The following is a 22281-nucleotide window of genomic DNA, read 5'->3' as shown; positions in this document are numbered from 1 at the left end:
CATGGAACTGGAAGGTGACAGAACTGGGTTGTGTATTTGGGCCAAACCCTGAGCTGATGCCGTAACATTACACTGGGTGGATCGAGGTGTTGAGGTGGAGTGTGTCGCCCAGAGTCCCTTCATGGGTTAAGGACAGTTTCTAATCGGCCCTCCCTTCCCCTGGAACGCAACAGAGTGTCCTGGGTGGGTACCACACCTGCCTTGAGCCCACCACTGATGTCACTCCAAACAGCTCTCAGCACCTTAGCCCATGTGAGCCCCAGCTGAGTGGATGGCAAGTCCTCTCCTTGCTCCCTCTTGGAGCTTCCCAGCTTCCAGAAGCACCCACTCTAGGCTTGGGCAGATAGAACCACTGTCCACACTCAGCACGGCTTAGCCCGGTCCGTCCATTCACGCCCACCCATCCCTGGAGAGATCTATGGAGTGCTCCCCAGCACCAAGGACAAGGCGATTCCCAGCATTCAAAGGGCAACATTCCCAAGGCCAAGGTTTTTTGTGTACATAAAAAACTCTGGCTGCAAGAGTGCTCTGTCTCCATCTGCCTGTCTATCTTCTGGTCTGCCTCAGCTAGGATCAGACTTTGAGCATTAAAGACAACACTTAGCAAAAGCGGAAGGTCTGTTTCTCTCATCAAATTCCTGAGACAGGCAGTCCAGAGCCAGTATGGAGGTTTTGTGCAGTCCTCGGAGACCTGGGCTCCTTCCAGCTCACTGATCCAGCATCTTGTCCTCATGGTCCAAGATGGCAATCAGAATTCCAGCCGTCACAGTTGCATTCCAGGAAGCAGGATGAAGGAAGGATAAAGAAGAAGGGGGCAAATGGTACATGCCAGTTTACCTTTAAGAAATATCATTAGGGCCGCCTGGGTGGCTCAGTCAATTAAACATCTGACTCTTGACTTTAGCCCAGATTGTCATCTCACAGTTGGTGGGATCATGCCCTGCATCAGGCTGTGTGCTGACAACACAGAGCCTACTTGGGATTCTCTCTCTCCCCCTCCCTCTGCCCCTCCCCTGCTCACGCACTCTGTCAAAATAAATAAACCTTCAAAAATAAGAAATTGCCATTTTTCAAAAAAAGAAAGAAATATTCTTAGAAATTGACACATAACACTTCCACTTGGTCACAGAGTCAGGTAGCCAAGCTCCCAGCCAAAAATTAGAGGCTTGTTTACTAAGGAAATAGGGAGAGCAGACATGGGGGCGGGGGTGGGGGGGGAGTGACTATCTCTGACACCCCATCCACCGAATAAGCATTTGTTGGGTGCTCCTTGTACCTACCCTGTTATAGTGCTTATAATATGGGGAATAGCTTATCTTGCGAGTGTGGAACAGTGCCTGTCACATAGCAGGTGCTCACTGAGCAGCGGCCGCTGTTCTGGGTGTGTCAGAGCGCTGACATAAGCATGGGTTCTGTGAGACTGGAGGGGAAGGCTGCCTGCCAGGCAGGGGAGTGGGTTACGGAAAGGCTTTCTAGAGGAGGACCTGCGGGGACGTATCGACCCCTGGGGGCTGGGATGGTCGACTGTGGCCATTTTAGGACTTCGTATTCTCTCCCCCGACCTCCATCCCATCCGATTTCCACTTTGCTGGCGAATCACTGTAGAAACTCATCCTTACCAAGGCGCCAGTGGTGATAACAGCCAGGTGCAGGGCTCTCCGGGGTGAAAAGTCCAACCATGTTATGTTGGAGAATTTGGGCATCGGTTAAGGTGCGTTCAGGCCCTGGGGTTTCCTAGAAGCCCTAGAATACTCTCACTGTGGGCAGTCACACAGGTCCTCTTGAGATTAGAAAACAACGATGAACGTTGTCTAAAATGCCCTCATCTGACAGAATGGGGGTAGCTGTGCTTGGTGCCCTTCTAAGGTGATCCAGAGAAAGGAAGCGCCAGCCCCCTGCCCTCCGGCGACATACTTCAAGCCATCTGGCATAATGGGGCGAGACCTTTGAGCTCAACCTTGCAGTCCTCCTGGGACTCATGCAGGGGGAAGAGCCAGGCATGGGCACCTCATCGTCTCCATCCTACAGGGGCTGTCAGAGAACAAGCTGCTGCTGGCCGGCCCCCACTCTGGGCTGGGAAAGTGAGCTCCCGATCATCCTTGAACACCACTGCATGATGGGCCTGCACAGGCCCCGTGGGGCACAGAGAGCATGGGTCCCACATATGGTGAGAGGGCCCACAAGCCTCAGGTCCTTTTCCACGGGGTTCTCTGAAGTTCCTTCCATCCCCGGCCTAGAGAGCCAGACAGCACCTCCTCCAGGAAGCCCTCTCTGACTTGCCTTGCTGGGTGCTTCCACGGCCCTCCACTGGGGGCATGGGTGGCTCTGAATTTCCACTGAGCTTGCTTGTCTGTTCCCCAATCTTGGCTGCTCCCTCTTAGTGTCCTGTCCCACATTGCTCTAGATGTATTCCTTGTATCTTACACATACTATAAGCTCAGTGGCTACGTATCAACTAATGAACATGAGTGAGTAAGTGAATGCATAAGTGAATGAACGAATGAATGAATGAGCAGGTTTTCTAGCTACCAGAATATGGATCCTCCATCAAGGAGAGGGAGGCCTGCAAGGGTTAACCAGGAGTCCGCCTGTGGTCTGAGGTAAGCAGGGAGCATATTTGTTCAGGTAAATAAGGAAGGATTACTTATAATGGGAAATCAGGCCTGGCCAACTCTTCATCTCACGGCTGCTTGCCTTCCTCCCAGCACATTCCTGCACTCTGCCCGTGTCCACACTGCCCTGCAGATCTGGAACCCCAGCCCACCACGGCCTCCATGTAAGCCCCTCAGGCTAGGTCTTGCCACCGTGCGGGCAGGTGGCCCCGGGCTGGGAGCGAAGGGCTCCCTTACAGGGCACACAGCCCTGAGATCTCAGAGGGCCACCCCTCGAGGGTGGCCAGGCCCCCAGCGGCCCACGCGAGTATCACCTCTGCCCCCAGCCCTTCTGGCCCCTGGTCCCACTGCCCCCCCAGATGCCTGGCTGAGACCCAGCAGTGGCCCGCGCTGCCCACGCCTTCTCCTGGCCCCCAAGGTTGGCTCCACGGTGGACGGCTCCCTGGGCACCAGGCAGACAACGGGTAAGTCTGGTGGGAAGGCAGAGTGCTTTGCCATGGGGGCTTCCCCCTCCCAGCTGTGCGGAGCGGGTGACAGAGGGCAGGAGTTGGAGGCATGGTACCCGGGTCCAGAACTGATCTCCCAGGCATTGCTGGCCTGTGATCTGGCTCCTTCACCCTCAGAATCCCCTGATCCTCCTTATGCTGCCCGTCTGCCCCCCTGCCCCGGGCTGACCCCAGAGCCCGGGTGAGCCCTTGGCCTGGTGAGAGGCCCAGGATGGCCCCCGTCTGGGCTCCACCTGGAGCCCAGCCCGTACAGCCTGAAGGGAGGCAGCCTTGCAGGTGCAGAGCCTTGGTCCCCGAGACACGGCCAGTTCTGCTTGGCTGGCGAAACACAGACGACCTTTCTGCCGCTGCCAGCCACAGCTGCTCTGCCAAGAGAAGGGTCCGCCTGGGGACAGGCCATGGTGGGCAGGGGCTGGCCGAAGCCTGGAGGCTCAGGGCCGGGCTCTGGGTTGGAGCAGGAGGGACAGGCCCAGAGCCCGGGGTTTGGGCGGTGGTGGGCCAGAACCCAGATGGGCTGGGGAGCTGCGGAGCGAACTAACAGGGCTCGAGTACCCAGGGAGGCAGAACGCGGGTCTGGGCGTTCTGGGCCTGCGGGCCCCGGTCTGGGCACACTAGGAGAAAAAAGGGACGTCCTTGGGGACGCTCATGTCTAAGATTTGCCAGATGTCTGCTGTGGGGAGAGAGGGAAGTGATGGTGGAGAGGACAAGGTAGAAAGCCAGAGGGTCTGGATGTCTGGGGACTCCCCTGGAGGCTGGACCAGGTGTGCACGTGTGTGCGTGTGTGCGTGTGTGTGTGTGCATGTTGGGAGTGGGCAGTCCCATGGAGCCGGCCCCGGATCCCCTCACCCACCCAGCAGCCCATACCCAGGCCACAGGCCTCCAGTGGCCCGTTCCCTATATGACAGTAACGGCCTTTCTCCTTCTCCTTAGTCAAGTCTAGGACTCGGCCTCATTTCCTGCTTCACGGCAACCCCCAGTAAAAGGCCGCATCTCCCCAGCACCAGCTGCTCGGCTGAGTAACAAAACAAACAGGCATCGGGCTTCCCCAGGCCCGAGGTGGCGAGGTGGCGGTTGGGATGGGCAGGAGACTCCCCAGCACACAGGCCCCCCCCCCCGCCCCCCACCGACACGACCCAGCCCAGCTGGGGGTGGGGCTAGAGCCAAAGACTCCCAGCTTGAAGTTTCACCCCGCCCCCCAAACTCACAGAAATTTGGGGAGAGGGAGCATCCTCAGGGCTCTTGGGGAGGTTGAGGTGCGGAGGAGATGCTCTCTGAGGGTGGGGAGCCACCCTCCCCTTTGAGAAATGAAAAAGGAGCTATGAGGACACCTAGAGCCGAAAACTCTGTCTCTACTGGACTCGTTTCTTGTGCGTTAGCAATTATAAAACACCCACGGTAAAATGCGACGCCATTTGATTTTCCCAAGGACCCTCTGAATTGCATGGAGCTTCTCTGTCCACCAAGCCTGAGGGAAGAGGGCGGGCACTCAGCAGGTGTTCCGTTGATCAGAAATAAGTAGAAAAAAGAGGGGAACCCACTTTCTACCACTGAGGTCATTGCAGATACAAAGTTCATACCCTTGAAACAATTAGGGCCCCATTTTGTGCTTAAACAGCTTGGTGCGGCTTGAGTGTAACCTGGGGAAGTCAGTTCAGACTGACCTGGGGACAAAGACACTTTGGGTGGAGAGCAGGAAAGGGTGGGTTCAGGCCCCCTGTGTGACCTCGGGCAAGTCACTTTTCCTCCCTGCCCTTGTAGCTCCTTGTCTGTGTAATGAGAAGGTTAGACAAGGTGGCCTCCTCTGTTAAAGGAGGCTTCGTGGAAGGGACAATCTGGAGCTGGATTTTGCAGGCTGTATAGGAGTTGGTGGAGGCAGACTGGCTGGATTTGCCAGCTTTCTAAGATGTGTGCTTTCCCAGGCTTGTGCCCCAGGCTCGGGTCAGCAGAGGTGGGTGGCTCTAGCTCTGGCTCCTCCTAGAGGCCAGGGAGGGGTGAGTGAGGCCAGCAGCTGCCCCGGGCTGGACTAGAGAGCAGGATGACCTCAGGTAAGGCTCAGGCCTCCCTCGCCACCAACCTCAACTCTTCCCCAGCCTCCACCCACCATCACCACCTGCTTCTTCCTCTATTCCCCTCATTCCTCACCCCATCACCTTTCCCTCCCCTCTTCTCCAGCCCCGTCCCCTCACCTGCTCCCCGGTGCCACCTTCCTGAATGTTCCACCCATTTCAATTCGCAAGAAATTTCCATCCACTTTCCCTCAATCTTCATAAGCCTTAAGGCATGCTCTTGACAGCCCATTTAACAGACAGGATCACTGAATCTCTGAGGAAGCCAAGTCACTTATCCCAGTCCCAGAGCTAGAGAGCAGGGAGGTGAGGCTCCATCCTGGTCTGGGACCCTCCCCTTGCCCCCTCCCCGCCCCCATCCCATTCTTCACCCCGCCCTGCTCCCCTAGCCAAGGGAGCAGCCTGTCAGGTAGAACAACTCTTCCCAAAGCAAACTTTGCACAAGGCGAGTTGCCCTGGGCTCTTCCTGACATTTAATGCTGGGCTCCTTCCCCTGCCTCGTTTGCATGCTCCTGGCTCAGGAGGTGCCCCCTGCCAGATTCTCCTCTCCTACCTTTCAGCAGCTGGGGCGGGGCCTCCAGACCCAGGGAAAGTGAGCCTCCTCATCCCTCCGGACTGACTGACGGACTGACCGCTCCTCCCCTGCCAGGGACCTGTGTGACTCTGCTGGGGACCAGATAGACAGGCCCCCATTCAGGACCTTAGAAAGGGACAATGAGGCCTCTCTGGCACCACCAGAGTTGAGAAGCCCTCCCTTTTCCCTCCAGCTCTGGGATTCAGGAGAGGGGCCTGGGGGTGGCTGCCCAGCCAGGGTCTCAGCACCCAGGACTAGTGACATTGGTGGGGACCTAAGTGTCTCTGCTCTTGGGCAGCAAGTTCTTCCCGCCTCTGACTCCCACAACCCCCTCCACAGGGCTCTAGGACAGAAGGGCGATGTGTCTCCGCTAACATTTCACAGATGGGGGTGTGGGCCCCAGTAACTCCCTAGGAACCCATCCCCGCCCATCTGAACCTCTTTTTTTTTTATTTAAAAAAAATTTTTTTTAACGTTTATTTATTTTTGAGACAGAGAGAGACAGAGCATGAACGGGGGAGGGGCAGAGAAAGACAGGGAGACACAGAATCGGAAGCAGGCTCCAGGCTCTGAGCCATCAGCCCAGAGCCCGACGTGGGGCTCGAACTCACGGACCGTGAGATCGTGACCTGAGCTGAAGTCGGACGCTTAACCGACTGAGCCACCCAGGCGCCCCTCTAAACCTCTTTTGAAGCAATTTCTGTTCTTAGCCTCTCAGGACAGTTCATTCTGGACTTCTGTCATTTTGTGCAATGTTGGAGTGCCTTCGCTTTGTCCTGAAACCCCAGGGTGTGCTCCCCAGCCCTGTGATTGGGTCTCAGGGCGCATTTTCTCCCTCAGCCCTGTCAAGACTTTATAGATTCACCAACCCTGGTTTATGGAGTGCTGTGCCTGGCCTGGGGGAGGCCGCCGAGACACGTGAGGCTAGAGACGGGGGGGGGGGGGGGGGTAACAAATGTGCGCACCCGCCTCTGGGAGATCGCAAAGCCTGGCCAAACCCCAGAGATGCAGGTGTCTTTGAGTCCCTGTGTCACCGATGAGGAGGCAGAGGCCGAGAGGACGGGCCAAGGTGCCACAGGCAGGAGCCGGGGGAAGCCACGTGTTCTCACACCCTCAGGGACCCGGCTGCCCAGCGGGGCCAGTAGCTCGGGGAACAAGATGCCCATGAAACATTGAAGCCTGCATCCTGGAGCAGGTGCCGGGAGGGGTGGTATGGGGCCAAGGTGCTGGAGGAGTGCAGGGAAGAGGGGCGATCTGTGGGGTCCTGGGGAGACTGTGCCAGAGGGAGGCGGGGCAGCCCAGTCGGCACTGCTTGAGCGAAGGTGAAATATGCATGGCCAAGGGAGAGCAAAGGAGCTCGATGGGGTACTGAGACCAGGCCTGTCTCAACAAGGGCTGAATGAAGACGTGAGCCGCAGTTTCTGAAAGTCAGGCAAGACTTGAACTTGATATGGCTGGAAATCGGGGCTGTGGCCTGACCACCCCAGCATCACTGGCTCTAAGCCCTGGATTTGTCCCGGCTGGGGTCTTGGCTGCCTGCATGAAGTGGAGAGGGGACGCTGCTGGGGTTGGGAGTCCGTCTGATGCACCATATGTGAGGCCAGAGGCAGCCTGGCAGAGCCCCTGCTTGGGCAGAAGGCTGGGCTGGGTTTTTCAGAGGCTCTGGACACCAACCAACTCCAGGGGAGGGAGGCAGGGAGGAGACACAGCCACACCCCTTATTCTGCCCAAATGTCCACCCTGAATCACGATTCTACTTGCCGGGGGAGCCCCTAGAGTCCGGCTGTTTCTCCACCATCCTGCTTCCAAGTCAGGCTCAGGGGCAAGATGGGGGCCATGGGATCATAGAATCCAGACAGCGTCTGGGCTAGAAAACACAGAAAAGGACACTGGGGCCTGGAGGGGACCAGGGGCTGCCCAGGGCCCCACATACAGCGCGAACAGAGCAGGACAGGGTCTCACATCTCCAGGGGTTGAGGGCTCCAATTCTTCCCAGGCCACGCCTCCCCACCCCCTGCCTTTGGAGCAAACTCAAATACAGGGGAGAGCTTGAGGCTGAGGTGGGTTTCTGCACCTCCAGGCTGCAGGCGTCCGCGCCACCCAGAGCTCCGCTGTGGGGCATTTGCAGGGGCTGGGTCAGCGGGAGGCCTAAGCAAAGGTGAAAGGGGTGGGCAGCAGGGGGACCCTAGAGGCTGGGAGGTGCTGAGCCACAGCACTGTGTGAAAAGAGGGAAGTGCTCCGTCTTGAGTTCCGGTCCCTGCTCAGTCACCACAGACACTTCCCTGGTCGCGGTCACGGCACCCGTGTCTGTCAGGTGGGAGTAATAGTGGCTGCCCCCTGGGTTGGCTGCACGAACCCAAGGAAGCAGTTTATTTAGCTGGCCTTCACCTTGTCCCGGACAGTGTCACAAACAGTGTCAGGAAGGCTGAATGCGTGGACGCCAGTGGTACCCGTGCAGCGGGAGCAAATGGGAGACGGAGCTGGTACAAACGTGCCTTTGGGCTCCTGGCTGCCCGAGGCAACTGCGGGGAAAGCAGACTAGACCAGACTCCTTGATGTTCCCTTGAACCTATTTGCTCCTGCCACCTGGCCCTGTGTCCCAACTCCCTACCCAGCTTCTGATTCCTATAGCCTCGCTGCTCCCCAACCTCCGCCAGTCTCCACACACACCTCCAGGCTCAAGCTGAACCTCCCAGAGAACAGGGCTCCTGAAAAGTTAGGCCAGGGGCCTGCCCGGGTCTGGGATCTGACGAGGTGGGAGAAAGCCAGGAGACCTAGAAGAAACCTACCTCCCCTGTTCTCATGCTGAGCCCAAGATAGACAAGTCCTGCCCCAGTCACCCCTGAGGGACCCACCTCCCTACTCTCTGTCCTTGGGGTCGCCAGGGGCAGCAGGTGCCTGGGGATGACCACAATGGGGTGTTTGAGGAAGGCCAGAGCTGCCTGGAGGTAGCCAGCCTGGGACACCTTCCTGGGTAAGAAGGCAAATCTGTCTGGTGGAGAGAGGTGGCGCTCTGGACAGGGAAGGGTGGTCAGTAAGGAGGAGGCTGGGTCCTTTTATTGGGTCCAGCTCATTTGAAGAACAGTTTTAAAGGGCAAAGGGAGCTGAGGTTCCATGGAGGGAGGGAGCGACTGAGGAGAAGTAAGGGGGCAGGAGGAGGGGTGGAAGAATGAGAAAGTAGCGGGGAGAGGCTGGGTCCAGAGGCGGGCAGGGTTGGGCACTGGCCTCAGTCTCCCTGCATCCTGGGGAGGCCAAGCTTCTCTCCAAGGTGCTGACCAGCTAACTGGGGGGCAGGCCCGTGTGGCCCCTACCCACTCTGCATGGCCCCTGGCCAGGCCCTAGTCACACCCCCACAGTCCCCTGACCCTGACAGATTGAAGGAGGCCCTTGCATGGAGGGAGAGAGAGGCTGACAGCCAGGACGGTGGGCCACAGTGAGGAAGCCCCAGAAGGTCTGCCCCAGCTGGTGGAGAAAGGCCAACGCAGAGCTCAGTGGCAGGTTCTGTCACCCCCGCCCTCCCCCCCACTCTCCCCTGGTGCTCTTGTCTTGGTGCTGGGGTCTGCAGCCAGGGTCCTGGGCTCTGGGCAGCCTGAGGTTGGGTCTCACGATGGAGGTAGGGGCCCGAGAACATTTATCCCACCTGCAATCCCCCCGGGGGTGCGATCTGGGAGCCTGGACTGAGCAGGATGTGGGAGACAGGCTCCAAGCCCATAAGTGCCCAGAGCCTGCCTAAAGACCTCCCTGGTAACTCCATTTCCCTGAGGCTGTGGCCTCTGGAGATATCAGGCGATCTTCTGCCGGTGCCAGGTCGGGGTGGCAGTGAGAACCCGGGAGGCCGGGCAGTGGCATGAAACGGCTGCTATAAATCTCCAACTCTGGGTTCCTCTGCCCTCTCTCCTTGATCTGCCTTCCTGAGGGAGTGGGAGGTGCTGAGAGAAGGGCCCCTGAGGTGGCTAATCCCTCTGGCCGCAGCCCCGCGGTCCCACTGGTCTGGCCCTAGATCTGGGCCTTGGCCTCCACCAGCTGTTACCAAATTTTCTTTGTTTGGAGTCTGAGCCAGAGCCTCTGGAGCAGGAGGGAGCCAGGACATGCTGAGCCTTAATCCAGACATGTGGTTTAATCCAGAAAAGATCAACTCGAGGTTTGGGAGCTGGAGGCATCGCTCAGGAGACGGGCAGCATCTCGGACCCAGCCTACATAGGCCAGTGGGAGGGCTGGGCCAGCCTTCACAGGGACCCGGGCTTGGCAAACATGGGGCTTATCCCAGGACCCTGTGCCTATGGAGCAGGAGCCTGAGGGTCAGCGGGCCCCAGGTTTGGTCCTCGCTCTGCCATGACTGTGGGCACGTCCCTGCCACTCTGTGAGCCTCATTTTCCCCAGTGCACATGTGTCTTCATGGGCGAACAATCACCTGTGGATATAATCACGGTTGAACTGCACAACACAGGTGGGAAGAGCTGGGAAGTCAGCTGTTGAGGAGGGCTTCCTGGGAGAGGAGGGGGCTTTGGGCTGAACTGTGATGAGAGGGAAGTGGCATCTTGGGCAGGGGGATGGCAACACAAAATAGCCATGTTGTGCCCACAGCACTGGGGCCAGGGGAGAAATGCCATTGTCATTAGAGCCCGGATAAATGTCGATCGATCCCTGGTTTTGGTCCAGACCCTGCCACTGACCAGCGAATGAATCCCTTCCCCATGTGTGATCTACAAAACTTTCATATAACATATAGTCCCTTCCAACTCTGATAATCTGGGCTGGGTAGGAGGTGAGCTGAGACATGGGCACCAGCCATTGGGATTGCATGAGGGTGGCAATGGGGAGCCATGGGAGGTTCTTGAGCACAGGGGTGCCTGATGAAGGAGCATCGAAGGGAGATGAGCTTGACAGTGGCGTGGAGTGAGCAGTCAGGAGGTGGGAATGGACTTTGGAGGATCAAGTTGCCCAATCAGGAGGTGGGCAGGACCCTGGGAAAACGGACTGGCCAGCCTCAGAGGGAATGTGGCACAACGAGCACAGCCTTTGCGTGTCCAGCTGGGGACTTCTGGCAAGCTGTATTAAGACCTCTGTGCCCCCCTGTCCACATCTATAAAATAGGGCTCCTGAGCCCACGTCCCCTGGGGCTGTGGGTAGTAAAGGAGTGACAGGCGTGAATGCTCTGGGCCTGGGGAAGTGCTCACTGAGCAGTTCTCTCTTCCAGCCAGAGTCTGGCCCCAGAGCCAGACGCCAGAGTTGCAGGCTGGACACTAAAATCCCCGGCTCTCTGACCAGTAAACCAAGGTCCCCCCGGATCTGGGCTGCGGGGGTCAGAGCACTCCCCACCACCTCCCCACCTGTGGACAGTCAGATCTTTCCTCCCACCGCACAATTATTATTTTTCACCAGGGAGGTGTTGGGAGCTGGGACCGAGCCTTGGTTGAGAGCAGGTTCCCTGGCATTTAGGAGCAAGGTGAGGGGGAGCTGAAATGCAGGGTGGGGCGGAGGCGGGAACTCGCCCGGACCAGGAGTCAGAAGACCTGGATCCAAGTCACTTATCTCTGCGCCTTCACTTGCCCATGCACAAAATGGGAATGAGTATAAGGCCTGGTTGCCGCTCTCTGAGGAAGGACAGATGCAACGGGTGCTCGCTCAGTGAGTCAGGGATGTGTCATCACATCCCGGCCCAGCAAATGCTGCCACCTGCCCCACCCGTTCATCCTCACTGACCCCTCATGCCACTGTGCCCCAAAACAGCAGCTGCCTCCCACCCCACCTGTGGCTGCAGCCACGCAAGCAGGAGCGCCACGAGGGAAGCAAGTTCTTCTGCTTCTCGGAAAAGCTTTCTGTCTCCCTGGCACATGGCCCAGGGTGCTGGCAGAGACTGTCCTAACGTGGCAGGCACGGGAGCCCTGGGGACGTGGATGGGGCGGGAGGCAGGAAGGGGCGACGAGGTGGGGGGCTGAGAGGGGCTCTCCAGGGGTGGGGCCTCCTAGGGGGTAGGGCGTGGGCATAGGCCAGGGTGGGGACCCGGGAGCAGAGGGGGCTGTTGGCACGGCCTGGGTAAATAATGTTGGGCCCACAGCACACATGTGTGTTTGCACAGAAGGCCTTGAAATGATTCCAGGCCTGCCCTCTGCCCCCCGCAGCCCCACCCCACCCTGACCTTTCCTTCCTTGTCACTTAAAGGAGCTCTTGAAAGGGAGAGTCGAAATCAAAGGGAACACCCTTCTCTCTTGCTGGCATTCTCTCCGCCACAGGAAGTGGCACAGCTGCCATGTTAAAGTTGGGACAGTTGGGCACTGCACAAGGGAGGGGACGAGACGGAGCTGGAATTCCACTCGGGCCCCATTCACCAAACTCTGCTTTCCAGAGAGAAAGATCGCTGTTTTCTGAGATATGTGAAGGTGTGGAATGGGCTAGCTGCAGGCCTAGAGAAGCCAGAAGGATCTTCCCAGCTGGGTTCTTTCCCTGCGCCCCCTCCAGGGAGGGGTAAATGCCGCTGCACATCGAGGCTAACCGGGCAGCCAGGTCAGTCCCATGCGAGGAGCCACGATGGGCCGGGGAGCCCCCCACTGTCCCGGTGTGGCACAGTACGTGTCACCAGTAGAGTCTACCGGTCCTTTGATTAATGCCTCTTCCTCTCACTGGCCCGACGCCTTTCAAGCGGCAATTCTCAAACGTGAGCTTGTGTCAGAATCACCCAAAAGCGGGGCACCTGGGTGGCTCAGTCGGTTGGGTGGCCGACTTCGGCTCAGGTCACGATCTTGCGGTCCGTGGGTTCGAGCCCCGCATCGGTCTCTGTGCTGACCGCTCGGAGCCTGGAACCTGTTTCAGATTCTGTGTCTCCCTCTCTCTGACCCTCCCCCGTTCATGCTCTGTCTCTGTCTCAAAAATAAATAAACTTTAAAAAAAAAAATAAAAAAAAAAATCACCCAAAAGCTGAAACACACTGCCGGGCTTTCCCGGGGCTTCTGACTCGGTCACTCTGCGGTCGGCCTGAGAATCTGCATTTTTTGCCACGTTCCCAGGTGGCGCCGATGCTGCTGGCCCAGGCACCACGTCGTGAGGAACACGTGGGCCCACCTGAACTTGCCCTTAACGGGTTCGTCTGCTCCTTTCCTTCCTGCTGACTTTCATTAGGAGCGTGTACTTGTTGATAATCTTCCACCTCTGTCCTGAGTCGTGCTGGAGTCCCGGGCCCACAAATCACAGAAATAGCCCAGAAACCCTGGGGTTTTGGTACCTGTACATCTCCTGAGGCCCCCGCCTCACCCGATCCTCCTACTCCAATAGGGGCTGCAGAGCAAAAGGGCCCTCGGCAAAGCAGGGCCTGCATGACCGCTGTGGAAAGAGGCCTCCAGCTCCTGTTTTGAGGCCAAGTGGTAGCCCCCTGGGGGGCCTCGGGGCGGCAGGAAGAGTGGGTGTCTGAGTTTCTGGGGGCCTCCGTCGTTCCCCAGAGCATGCTCCTCCTCCCCTCTCTCCCCCTCCGCACACCCTTCCCCTGCAGGTGGGCACGGCCTCCTCAGGGCACACTCCTCCAGGGCGAGGGGAAAGGAGAGGGCGCTGGGAGCTGGGAGGGGCAGGGGGCAGTACCTTTGGGGAGGAAGAGGTGGAAGACTGGGTACGAGGAACCCAGTCCTGAGCCAGTGTGGCGCCACTCAGTGACTGCCTCAGCAGTGTCAATTTGTTCACCTCCCCCAAATGGTGGTGGGGGGGAAGAGGGCCCGCCTCCCTGACTTGTGAGTGGCTTCTACCCCGCCACTCCCCTCACCTGCTCCTCGCTCCTTCAACCGCCAGGTGAAGGTGATGGTGACCTTCTCCCTTCCCCACCGTCTTTAGGAGAAGAATAAAAGAAAACAAGCTTTGCTCCACAAAGACAGATTTGGGTTAGCTCTCAAAAGGAACTTCCTCCACAGGACGGTGGACGGGGGATCTGGGCATGGGCTGGCCTGGGGCCAGAGGCCCGGACACTAAAGTTTACTTGTCCAGGCCTCAGTGTGCTCATCTACCAAATGGGGCTACTCATGCCTTCCGTTGTGAGGCTTGAATGAGGTCGAGGACCTCAGAAGGGTGTTGTAAGCACACCGCGTGGGTAAAGATTTGCTGCTTTCAGCCAACCTGGCTTTTTTGGGGAGTGAGGGAGCTGTTTACACCTCACTTTCTTTCCCAGCCAGGAGCCTATCTGCCCAGCCCTGTCCTAACTGCCCAATGACCCGGAAGCCCCAACTCTCTCCCTGGCCCAGTGGGCCCCTCATCCCCATAACCAGCTTAGTGGCCCCCACGGGGATGGGGAAGCAGCCAGACCCTGATTGGCCTTCCTCTCTTATTTCTGCAGACACAGCCACCAGCCCAAGCAACGGCGGCATGGGCAGCGCCAGCCCGGGCCTGAGCAGCGTGGCCCCCGGCCGCCTCCTGCTGCCCCCCGACGCTGTGTTGCGCACGGGCGTGGAAAAGGCGGCCGCGGGGGCGGTGGGGCCCGAGAGACGGGACTGGAGCCCCAGCCCGCCTGCCACGCCTGACCAGGGCCTGTCTGCCTTCTACCTCTCCTACTTTGACATGCTGTACCCTGAGGATGGCAACTGGGCCACCAAGGGCCCCGGGGCCAGCTCTCGGGAGGAGCCACCTGAGGAGCCCGAGCAGTGCCCTGTCATCGACAGCCAAGCCCCCGGGGGCAGCCTGGACTTGGCACCGGGGAGTCTGACCCTGGAGGAGCACTCGCTGGAGCAGGTGCAGTCCATGGTGGTGGGCGAGGTGCTTAAGGACATTGAGACAGCCTGTAAGCTGCTCAACATCACTGCAGGTGAGCCTTTCCGCACGTCCCCCTCCGTAAGGCGGGCCGCAAGCAGGGCTGAGGTCGCTGGGGGTGTGGGGGGCCGCGCAAGGTGCACTCTGGCCACCGGCCCGGCCTCGGCAACACCAGGCATGCTGGGGATTCTGCACATACAGTCAGCCCACGGCACACAGCAGCTGTGAGCCTGGGAAGGTTCCTACCCTCTCTGCCCCAACTGCTGGAGGCAATGCAATCAAGCTCTACACCATCTGACCCTCTACCCACCCCCCCAGAGGCGTCTCCACGCTCGCCTCATCTACTCTGCTCCAGCCACACCTGTTTTTTGCTGTGCCCACGACCCTCACGCCTCAGGACCTTTGCATCTCTCAATCCAAAACGCTCTTCCCCCAAAGAGTTCCTTGGCTCACCCCGTGCCTCCTTCAGATCTTGACTCAAATGGCACTGTCTTGATGAGGCTTTCCCTGCCCCCACCGTTGATGTTACTGTCCACACCGCCAACTCTTACTCCTCCTACCTGCTTTATTTCTCTCATCGCATGGACGGTCTGATGCCCTGCATATTTTATTTATCCATTTTATTTGCTCTCTGTCTCCCCCACTGGAATGTACACACCCCAAGGGCAGGGATTTTCATTTGTCTGGTTCCCTGCTATATCCCCAGTTTCTAGGATGGCGCCTCGCTCATAATAGATGTTCAATAAACAGTAACTTCTGAATATGGCAGGCTGTGTTCTAGCACTGGGGAATAGAGTGGGGAACACAACACAAAAGCCCCTTTATCCACTGAGCGGACATTACAGTGGGGAAACGGATCGTAGATAACTAGATAAATGTGTGTCACTGGTCCGGTGGTGATGAGGGCTCTGATGAGGAGGGGGCATTAGGAGTCCAGGCACACGTGTGTGCCTGGAAGGTGCGGTTGTGGGGCCGATGCTGTGAGTTGAGGGGCTGCGGGGTCTCCAGCCTCCTGTTCCCACATCGTCTCTCCAGCTTTGGGCAGGCCTGACCCATCTCCTGGGTCCCCGGATCCTGGCATTTGAGCATCCCACTCTCGTGCTGCTGTCACACAAAAAGTCTTCAGGCGTCCCTCAGGCCCGGCCCCCGCCCCCAACCATCCCTGCAGGTGCCCCATGCCCGTCCTGCCCCTGGAGGTTTCCCCGTTCTGCCTCCTCTCCCACACCGGGCTGGGGAGGGGCCTACCCTCTGAACAATGGAGACAGAAACAAATTGCTTTGACCCTGGGAAGGAAAATGGGTTTATGAAGTGGGGGCAGCCCAGCCTGCAGGTCATCCAGCTAGGGCACCAGCTTAGGCCACAGTGTTCACTTGGAGGCCCCATTGTGACTGTGCCACCAGCCCAGCCTCCACCCACAGGCCCCGCCAGCCTCACCCCAGAGCAGCTCCCCGGGGAACCTAGCCAGTGACTCTCTTCCTAGCCTCTGCGGCCTGGAGAGCCGCATCATGACCGCCCGGTGCCCTGCCATTTATTCGTTCAGTGCTCGTGCACTGAGCAGCTAGTACGTACCCGGCCCTTTGTTAGCTGTTGGACAAGAGGCTACAACTCTCTGTGCCTCAGTTTCCTCATCTGTAAAATACAGTGGAGATTAGGATTCGGGTTGCAGGACTAATTCCTGGTTGGGTTTTTTCCCTGGTTCCTTGAAGGGTTTGGGGAAGGCAAGAGGCAGCTGAGAGAGAAGCTCAGGTGTCTCTGGTTTAATGTCACCGCCCCCTCCGGGGAGGGGGCTTCCTGAAAGGCCTTCTGAAGGGACCGGAGGGGTCGGGGGGGACCCGAGGTCTGGGTGAGGTGGGGGGTGCAGAGGCCCCAGGCTACCCTGCCCTGAGCCAAGTTTGTTTTTAGGACCCCGGCTCCTCTGCCTCACTCCCCTCTCTTCTTGGGTGCCCCCTCCACAGGGCCCCTCAAGGCCCTCTCTGGCCTGGCCTGTTCTCACCCCAGGAGCACACAATCCGGGCCACAAGCTTCCAGTTCCCACGGGCGCCCCACCAGAGCAGAGCCGGCCACATTCGGGGCGGTGGCCTCAAGTAGCCCGTGGAACTGAGGGAGTGTCTCTTGTCCAGACCCCGTGGACTGGAGCCCTGGCAACGTGCAGAAGTGGCTCCTGTGGACAGAGCACCAGTACCGGCTGCCCCCCGTGGGCAAGGCCTTCCAGGAGCTGGGGGGCAAGGAGCTGTGCGCCATGTCGGAGGAGCAGTTCCGCCAGCGCTCACCTCTGGGTGGGGACGTGCTGCACGCCCACCTGGACATCTGGAAATCAGGTGGGACGCGGCATGGGTGAGAGAGGCGCCTCCCGAGCTCCGAGCCAGGGACCCGGAGGGGGGCGCTAGGCTGGGACTCCCGCCAGGGCCACTCTCTGCTGGGGAAGCAGCTGGTCGGTCCCAGTCCGGACTCTGTTCTAAATCTCAGCCCCACTTGCTGCTGCCTCCCCACATCCTGGGCCGACTCACCAGCCCTGACCCACTCCCAGCCCTGGGCAAACCCACAGCACTTAGGGCCAGAGCGTGTGGGAAGTTAAAAGGTAGGAGTCGGACTGTGAGAGCGCGGGGGACCGTGGGGACCACGAAGTCCTCCTTTGTCCTTTTGAAATTGTGTTTGTCTGTTCTGTGTTTTCCATTAAAGGAGTAATGAGGTAATCAGTGTGCGTGAGTTCTCAAAAGACCATAATGGAAATAGTACCGTGAAAAGGAATTTCCCCCCTCGCTCCTGACCCCCTGCCTTCCAGTCCCCCTGCCTAGAGGCAACCACCGTTACTGGTTTCTTGGGTACGTGCTGGAGGGAGTCTCCGCACACGACGAGCAAACATGCACGTGTGGTTTTCACCCTTTTGTAACATGGATCGTGCCAGAGTATCACACTGTTCCACTCTTGGTTTATCTTGGACCTGGCTCCCCAACAGCATCTCTACAGCTGCCCTCTTTCTAATGGCTGCGTGCCAACCCCTTAGTGTTTAAATCACCTCGCATCCCACTGCGTGCCCTGCACGGAGCTGCATGCTTTTGGGGAGGCAGTGCTTGCCCCACGAGTCGAGGCCCCTGCCCTTAGGGGTCTGGGATCAATAAAGGCATGGGACCCACTCATATGTATGACCAGTAGAGACCGGTGTCCTGCCCCTGCCCAGGAGCTGGCAAGTGCCTGGCTAGAGAGCCAGGTGGTGATGGGGGCAGAAGCTGGCTGCCTCCATCCACGCCGCTTGGCCTCAGTCCCACCCGAACACCCTCTTCTGCCCTCTGGGTCTGCCCTGGGTCTCAACCTTCTCTCCTTGCCCCGCAGCGGCCTGGATGAAAGAGAGGACTTCTCCTGGGGCGATCCACTACTGCGGTGAGCCAGGGCCAGCAGGGAGGGGCCAGGGCTCTGGGGTGCAGGGTCGAGGGGTGGCGCCCCACTCACCGCCCCCCTCCCTGGCTGCCCAGCTTCCACCAGCGAGGACAGCTGGACCGACAGCGAGGTGGACTCCTCCTGCTCCGGGCAGCCCATCCACCTGTGGCAGTTCCTCAAGGAGCTGCTGCTCAAGCCCCACAGCTACGGCCGCTTCATCCGGTGGCTCAACAAGGAGAAGGGTGAGCCGGGCTCCCCACGCGAGCCGCGAGGGGATCGGGCCTCACTGACGCTGGCAGGAGCCTGCCGGCCTCCTGCCAGGTGCCAGGCACAGGGATGGCTGGGGGCTGGGGGTTGGGGGCTGGGGGGGGGGGAGCCGCCCCCCGCTTTTGCCCCGAATGCCGGACACGCTGCCGTCACTGGAGCGTCAGGATCTGCGTGCAGCTTGTGTCTCCTGACCAAGCTCTGTCCTATACAGGACCCCCAGCTCCACACGGGGCTGGGGACATGCTAGGGACTTAATACTCTGCCAAGAACTGGACACAGTCTTCCCCTTCAAAACATCATAGCTTCCCCCCATCGTTGGGGGGCCTGGGCGGCTCAGTCGGTTAAGCGTCCGACTGCGGCTCAGGTCGTGATCTCATGGTCTGCGAGTCCGAGCCCCGCGTCGGGCTCTGTGCCGACAGCTCAGAACCTGGAGCCTGCTTCTGATTCTGTTTCTCCCTCTCTCTCTGACCCTCCCCCGTTCATGCTCTGTCTCTCTCTGTCTCAAAAATAAATAAACATTAAAAAAAAATTTTAAAAAAACAACATCATAGCTGACTCAGGGAGACTAATGTGCCCGGTGAGAAATACCACGTGGGCCTCATAGGCAGTATTAGATTTCCAAGAGGCCACATTAAAAAAAAAAAAAGGTAACAGGTGAACTTTTCTTTTAAAGTTTATTTATTGTGAGAGAGACAGAGAGAGTGCAAGTAGGGGAGGGGCAGAGAGAGAGAGAGAGAGAGAGAGAGAGAGAATCTCAAGCAGGCTCCATGCTGTCAGCACAGAACCCACATGGGGCTCGAACTCATGAAACCGTGAGATCGTGACCTGAGCCCAAATCAAGAGTCAGATGCTTAACCAACTGAGTCACTCAGGTGCCCCTTAACAGGTGAATTTAATTTTAATAAGCTTTTATTTAATCTAATATTACAGATTATTAAAATTTCAACACATAATCAATATAAAAATTACTAATGAGACATTTTTACTAAGTCTTCAAACACTGGTGAGTATTTTATACTTATAGTACATCTCAATTCGGACTAGCCACATTTCAAGTATTCAAGGGCCACATACGGCTAGTGGCTACCTCACTGGACAGTGCAGGACTAGATGGTGTGTGTGTGTGTGTGTGTGAAAAGACTCAGAGCCAAGAAACCTGGGTTCTAGGCCCTATCCTGTCATTAGTAGCTATGGGTATTGGGACCTCAGTCTTCTTATCTGTAAAATGGACAGGATTTATTCCTCCAACAAACCTTCACTGAGTACATCCTCTGGTTCCACACCAGCCCAGCCAACATTTACGGAGAATAAGTGTCCCTTTGGTGCAGGGAGGATTCAGCTGCACCCCGTCCTTGAGGGACCTGCAGGTTATAGGAGAACCAGCAGTGAAATGAGCTGGGGTACAGAGCATGCCAGGGCTGCGACAGGGCGGTGGGGGCAGCTGTGCCTTGTTCAGGAGGACTTCCCGGGAGTGGTGACTTGGGCTGAGTGTGAAGGACAAATAGGGGCTAGAGGGGGTGGAGAGAAGTTCCTGCACAAGGCACGGTAACCCTCGTGTCTATTTGAGACTTAACGCGAGCCCGGTCCTCAGGAAGACGGTTCCATGATAGACTTCTAGGGAGAGGAGATCAAGGAGGGCAAAGTGGTCTGGGAAGGCTCCCTGGAAGGGGTGTGCTGGCTTGGGTTTTGCCAGGAGGGTTTAGAATGAGAACTGGGATTGTTAACAATGTCATAGTTCCTCCCAAGGGGCACTTCTGTCAGACTCCACTGTAAGCACTTTCTGTCGCCACTCAACAAACGGTAGTCATTACAACCCCCTCCACCCACACGATAAAGGGGCCTCAAACAGCTTCTCGAGGTAGAATATGGCAGAGACAGGCTTCAAACCTGAGGCAGCCTGTCTCCAAATCCACTCTTTTCCCCACCTGCTCTGAATTAATCCTACCAGAAAGGGCCGTGTTGGCTTCGGTGTCTGAGGATGGCAAAGAGGTCTTTCAGGCTTGGGAGCTGCTGGTCAAAGTGGTGGGGGCAGGGGCGGAAGTGGGGATGACCTTGACAAATGAGCCGTAGGCACAGCTCAGAGCCCCACAGGGCTTCTGCGCAGGGTGTGCAAACCCCACAGTAGGAGCAGAGGCTGGCAGGGGCCAGGCCCTCGGGGCCCCACATAACCCGCTAAAGTACGCAGGCTCACCCTGCACTCAGCAGGTTTGTGACCCCATAATATCATTTATCACTTACTGGGGCACAAATTTCTTTAACCCTCGCTGCCACCTTGGGAGTAGATAGCATGCCCCCCCCACGCCCCCAGCCTGGCCCTCACCCCCCACCGCCGACACTGACCTGCTGGTTTTGGTCTTTCTCCCTCTTGGCACACCCCCGCCTTGCACCGCTGGCTCTCTCTGGGCCCACCTGCTCCCCCAGGCATCTTCAAAATTGAGGACTCCGCTCAGGTGGCCCGGCTGTGGGGCATCCGCAAGAACCGGCCGGCCATGAACTACGACAAGCTGAGCCGTTCTATCCGCCAGTATTACAAGAAGGGCATCATCCGGAAGCCAGACATCTCCCAACGCCTCGTCTACCAGTTCGTGCACCCCATCTGAGGGCTGCAGGCCAGGCCTTAGGCCTGAAACTCGCCCTCGCCAGACCTCCCTCCTGCCCACCCCTGCCTCTGCCGGACCCTGAGCTGAGGGAGACTGCAATCTCCTGGCGTCGGAGTCTAAGGTCCTGGAGGGGACGGCCCTCTGCTTCCAGGGGCGTAAATGAGCTCTCCGGGGCCCGGGGGACCCCTGGGTGGGAGTGCTTCCTCCTCGGGCCTGACTGCTCACATGCCCAGTTCCCTGGAAGATGGAAGGAGACAGGGCTGTCCTCAGTGTTCATGGCTCCCTGGGGAAGGCCATCCCTCCACCCCAGCCTTCTGACCCCAGAATTTCCAGAGCAGAGCCGACAGAATGACAGTGACTTAGCCAAGGCCACTAGCAGTCCAGTGCTCCCTGCTGCCCCATCCTGCACCATGCTTGGCGTGATGCTAGGAGACGTCTGTGCCCCTGAGTCGGGAAGCCTGGGGTGCTCCTGGGAACGGATAATAAAGATACTAGAGAACTACCGTGGCCCCAGTGTCTGTGCAGCAAGTGAGTGGCACAGCCCCAAGGCCACCACTGCTCAAAGTGGTTGTGGTCACAGTGGCCTTGGGGTGGTCACAGGGGGCTTCCTGGGGGAGGTGGCATTGAGCGGAGTCTAAACGGAAAAGGGTAATTAATTGGTAGAGGCCGTGGGAGAGAGGCAGTGAGCCTTCAAGGCCTGGGAGGGGCTAGAAACACCCTCATCTCCTCCCACCCACATGGGGGCCCATAGGAAGGAGCAGGGCTGGGGCTGAAGAGGGTCTACCTACTTAGGCGGGGGGAGACGGTGGCGTCCTCCACGGCCTCTTGCTGTGCTGTAGATCAGGGGCTTTCTGCCTTAAGTGGCCAGGGTGCTAACCCTCTTGCGAGGGGCCCCTGAGCCCTGGTCTCTGCTTGGCCAACCAGAATGGCTCTGGGATGGGGCAGCAGGGGTGAGGAGAGAGTGGGCACTTCAGCCCCCACTATGAGACCCTGGCTCGACAGCAAACGGGTAGAAGAGAGGTTGACTTGTTTGTGGTGTCTCTCTTGGAGGGTCCCGGACCTCTGCCATGCCCTCTGCCGAACACCCCACGGGATGGGGATAGGTAGGGCTCAGGAGGTCTGTATGTGTGCTGGGTGGGGGAGAGGGGGAACTACCACCCACTCTCCTGGGGGCATCAACTGTCTCAGCTTCCTCACATTTGCTCAACAGTGACCTGGGGGCCGACTGTGTGCTAGGTATTTCTACTGCTTTTTTGTCATGAACCCTCCCAACAAAACTGTGAGGTAGGCGTGACTCCCCTATTCTGTGGACCATGAAACTAAGGCTCAGAGCAGTTAAGCAACTTACTCGGAGCCACACAGCCAGCCAGCGGCAGAACCAGGAGCTGGATCCACAAGGACAGTGCGCTCTCTGCCCCTCCGTGTCTCCTGCTTTGTGGCTGGTTGGCACCTTTGGCCACCATAACCCGTAGGTTCTGATGGCAGGCTTCCAGGAGACAGGACTGGGAGCCTGTCAGTGCTGCCCAGGCCACTGGGGGTTAAATGCTGCCCTATTCTGCT

At 58.3% G+C, this 22281-nt stretch overlaps 1 protein-coding gene across 1 annotated transcript; it reads left to right on the top strand.

Annotated features, from left to right (window-relative positions):
- Positions 1-2656: 2656 nt before the first annotated feature.
- Positions 2657-21217, top strand: SPDEF (SAM pointed domain containing ETS transcription factor). The gene is made up of 6 exons (XM_060615246.3): positions 2657-3076; positions 14070-14534; positions 16600-16797; positions 17810-17857; positions 17950-18096; positions 20543-21217. The coding sequence occupies exons 2-6, from the start codon at positions 14099-14101 to the stop codon at positions 20719-20721; spliced, it is 1008 nt and encodes a 335-aa protein (XP_060471229.2). The 5' UTR covers positions 2657-3076; positions 14070-14098; the 3' UTR covers positions 20722-21217.
- The last annotated feature ends 1064 nt before the right edge of the window (positions 21218-22281 follow it).

This window comes from Panthera onca, chromosome B2 (genome assembly GCF_046562875.1).
Source record: "Panthera onca isolate mPanOnc1 chromosome B2, mPanOnc1 haplotype 2, whole genome shotgun sequence".
In the NCBI taxonomy this organism is placed as follows: domain Eukaryota; kingdom Metazoa; phylum Chordata; class Mammalia; order Carnivora; family Felidae; genus Panthera; species Panthera onca.
Note: the sequence above shows the minus strand (reverse complement) of the source record. Positions and strands in the feature narration are given on the sequence as shown.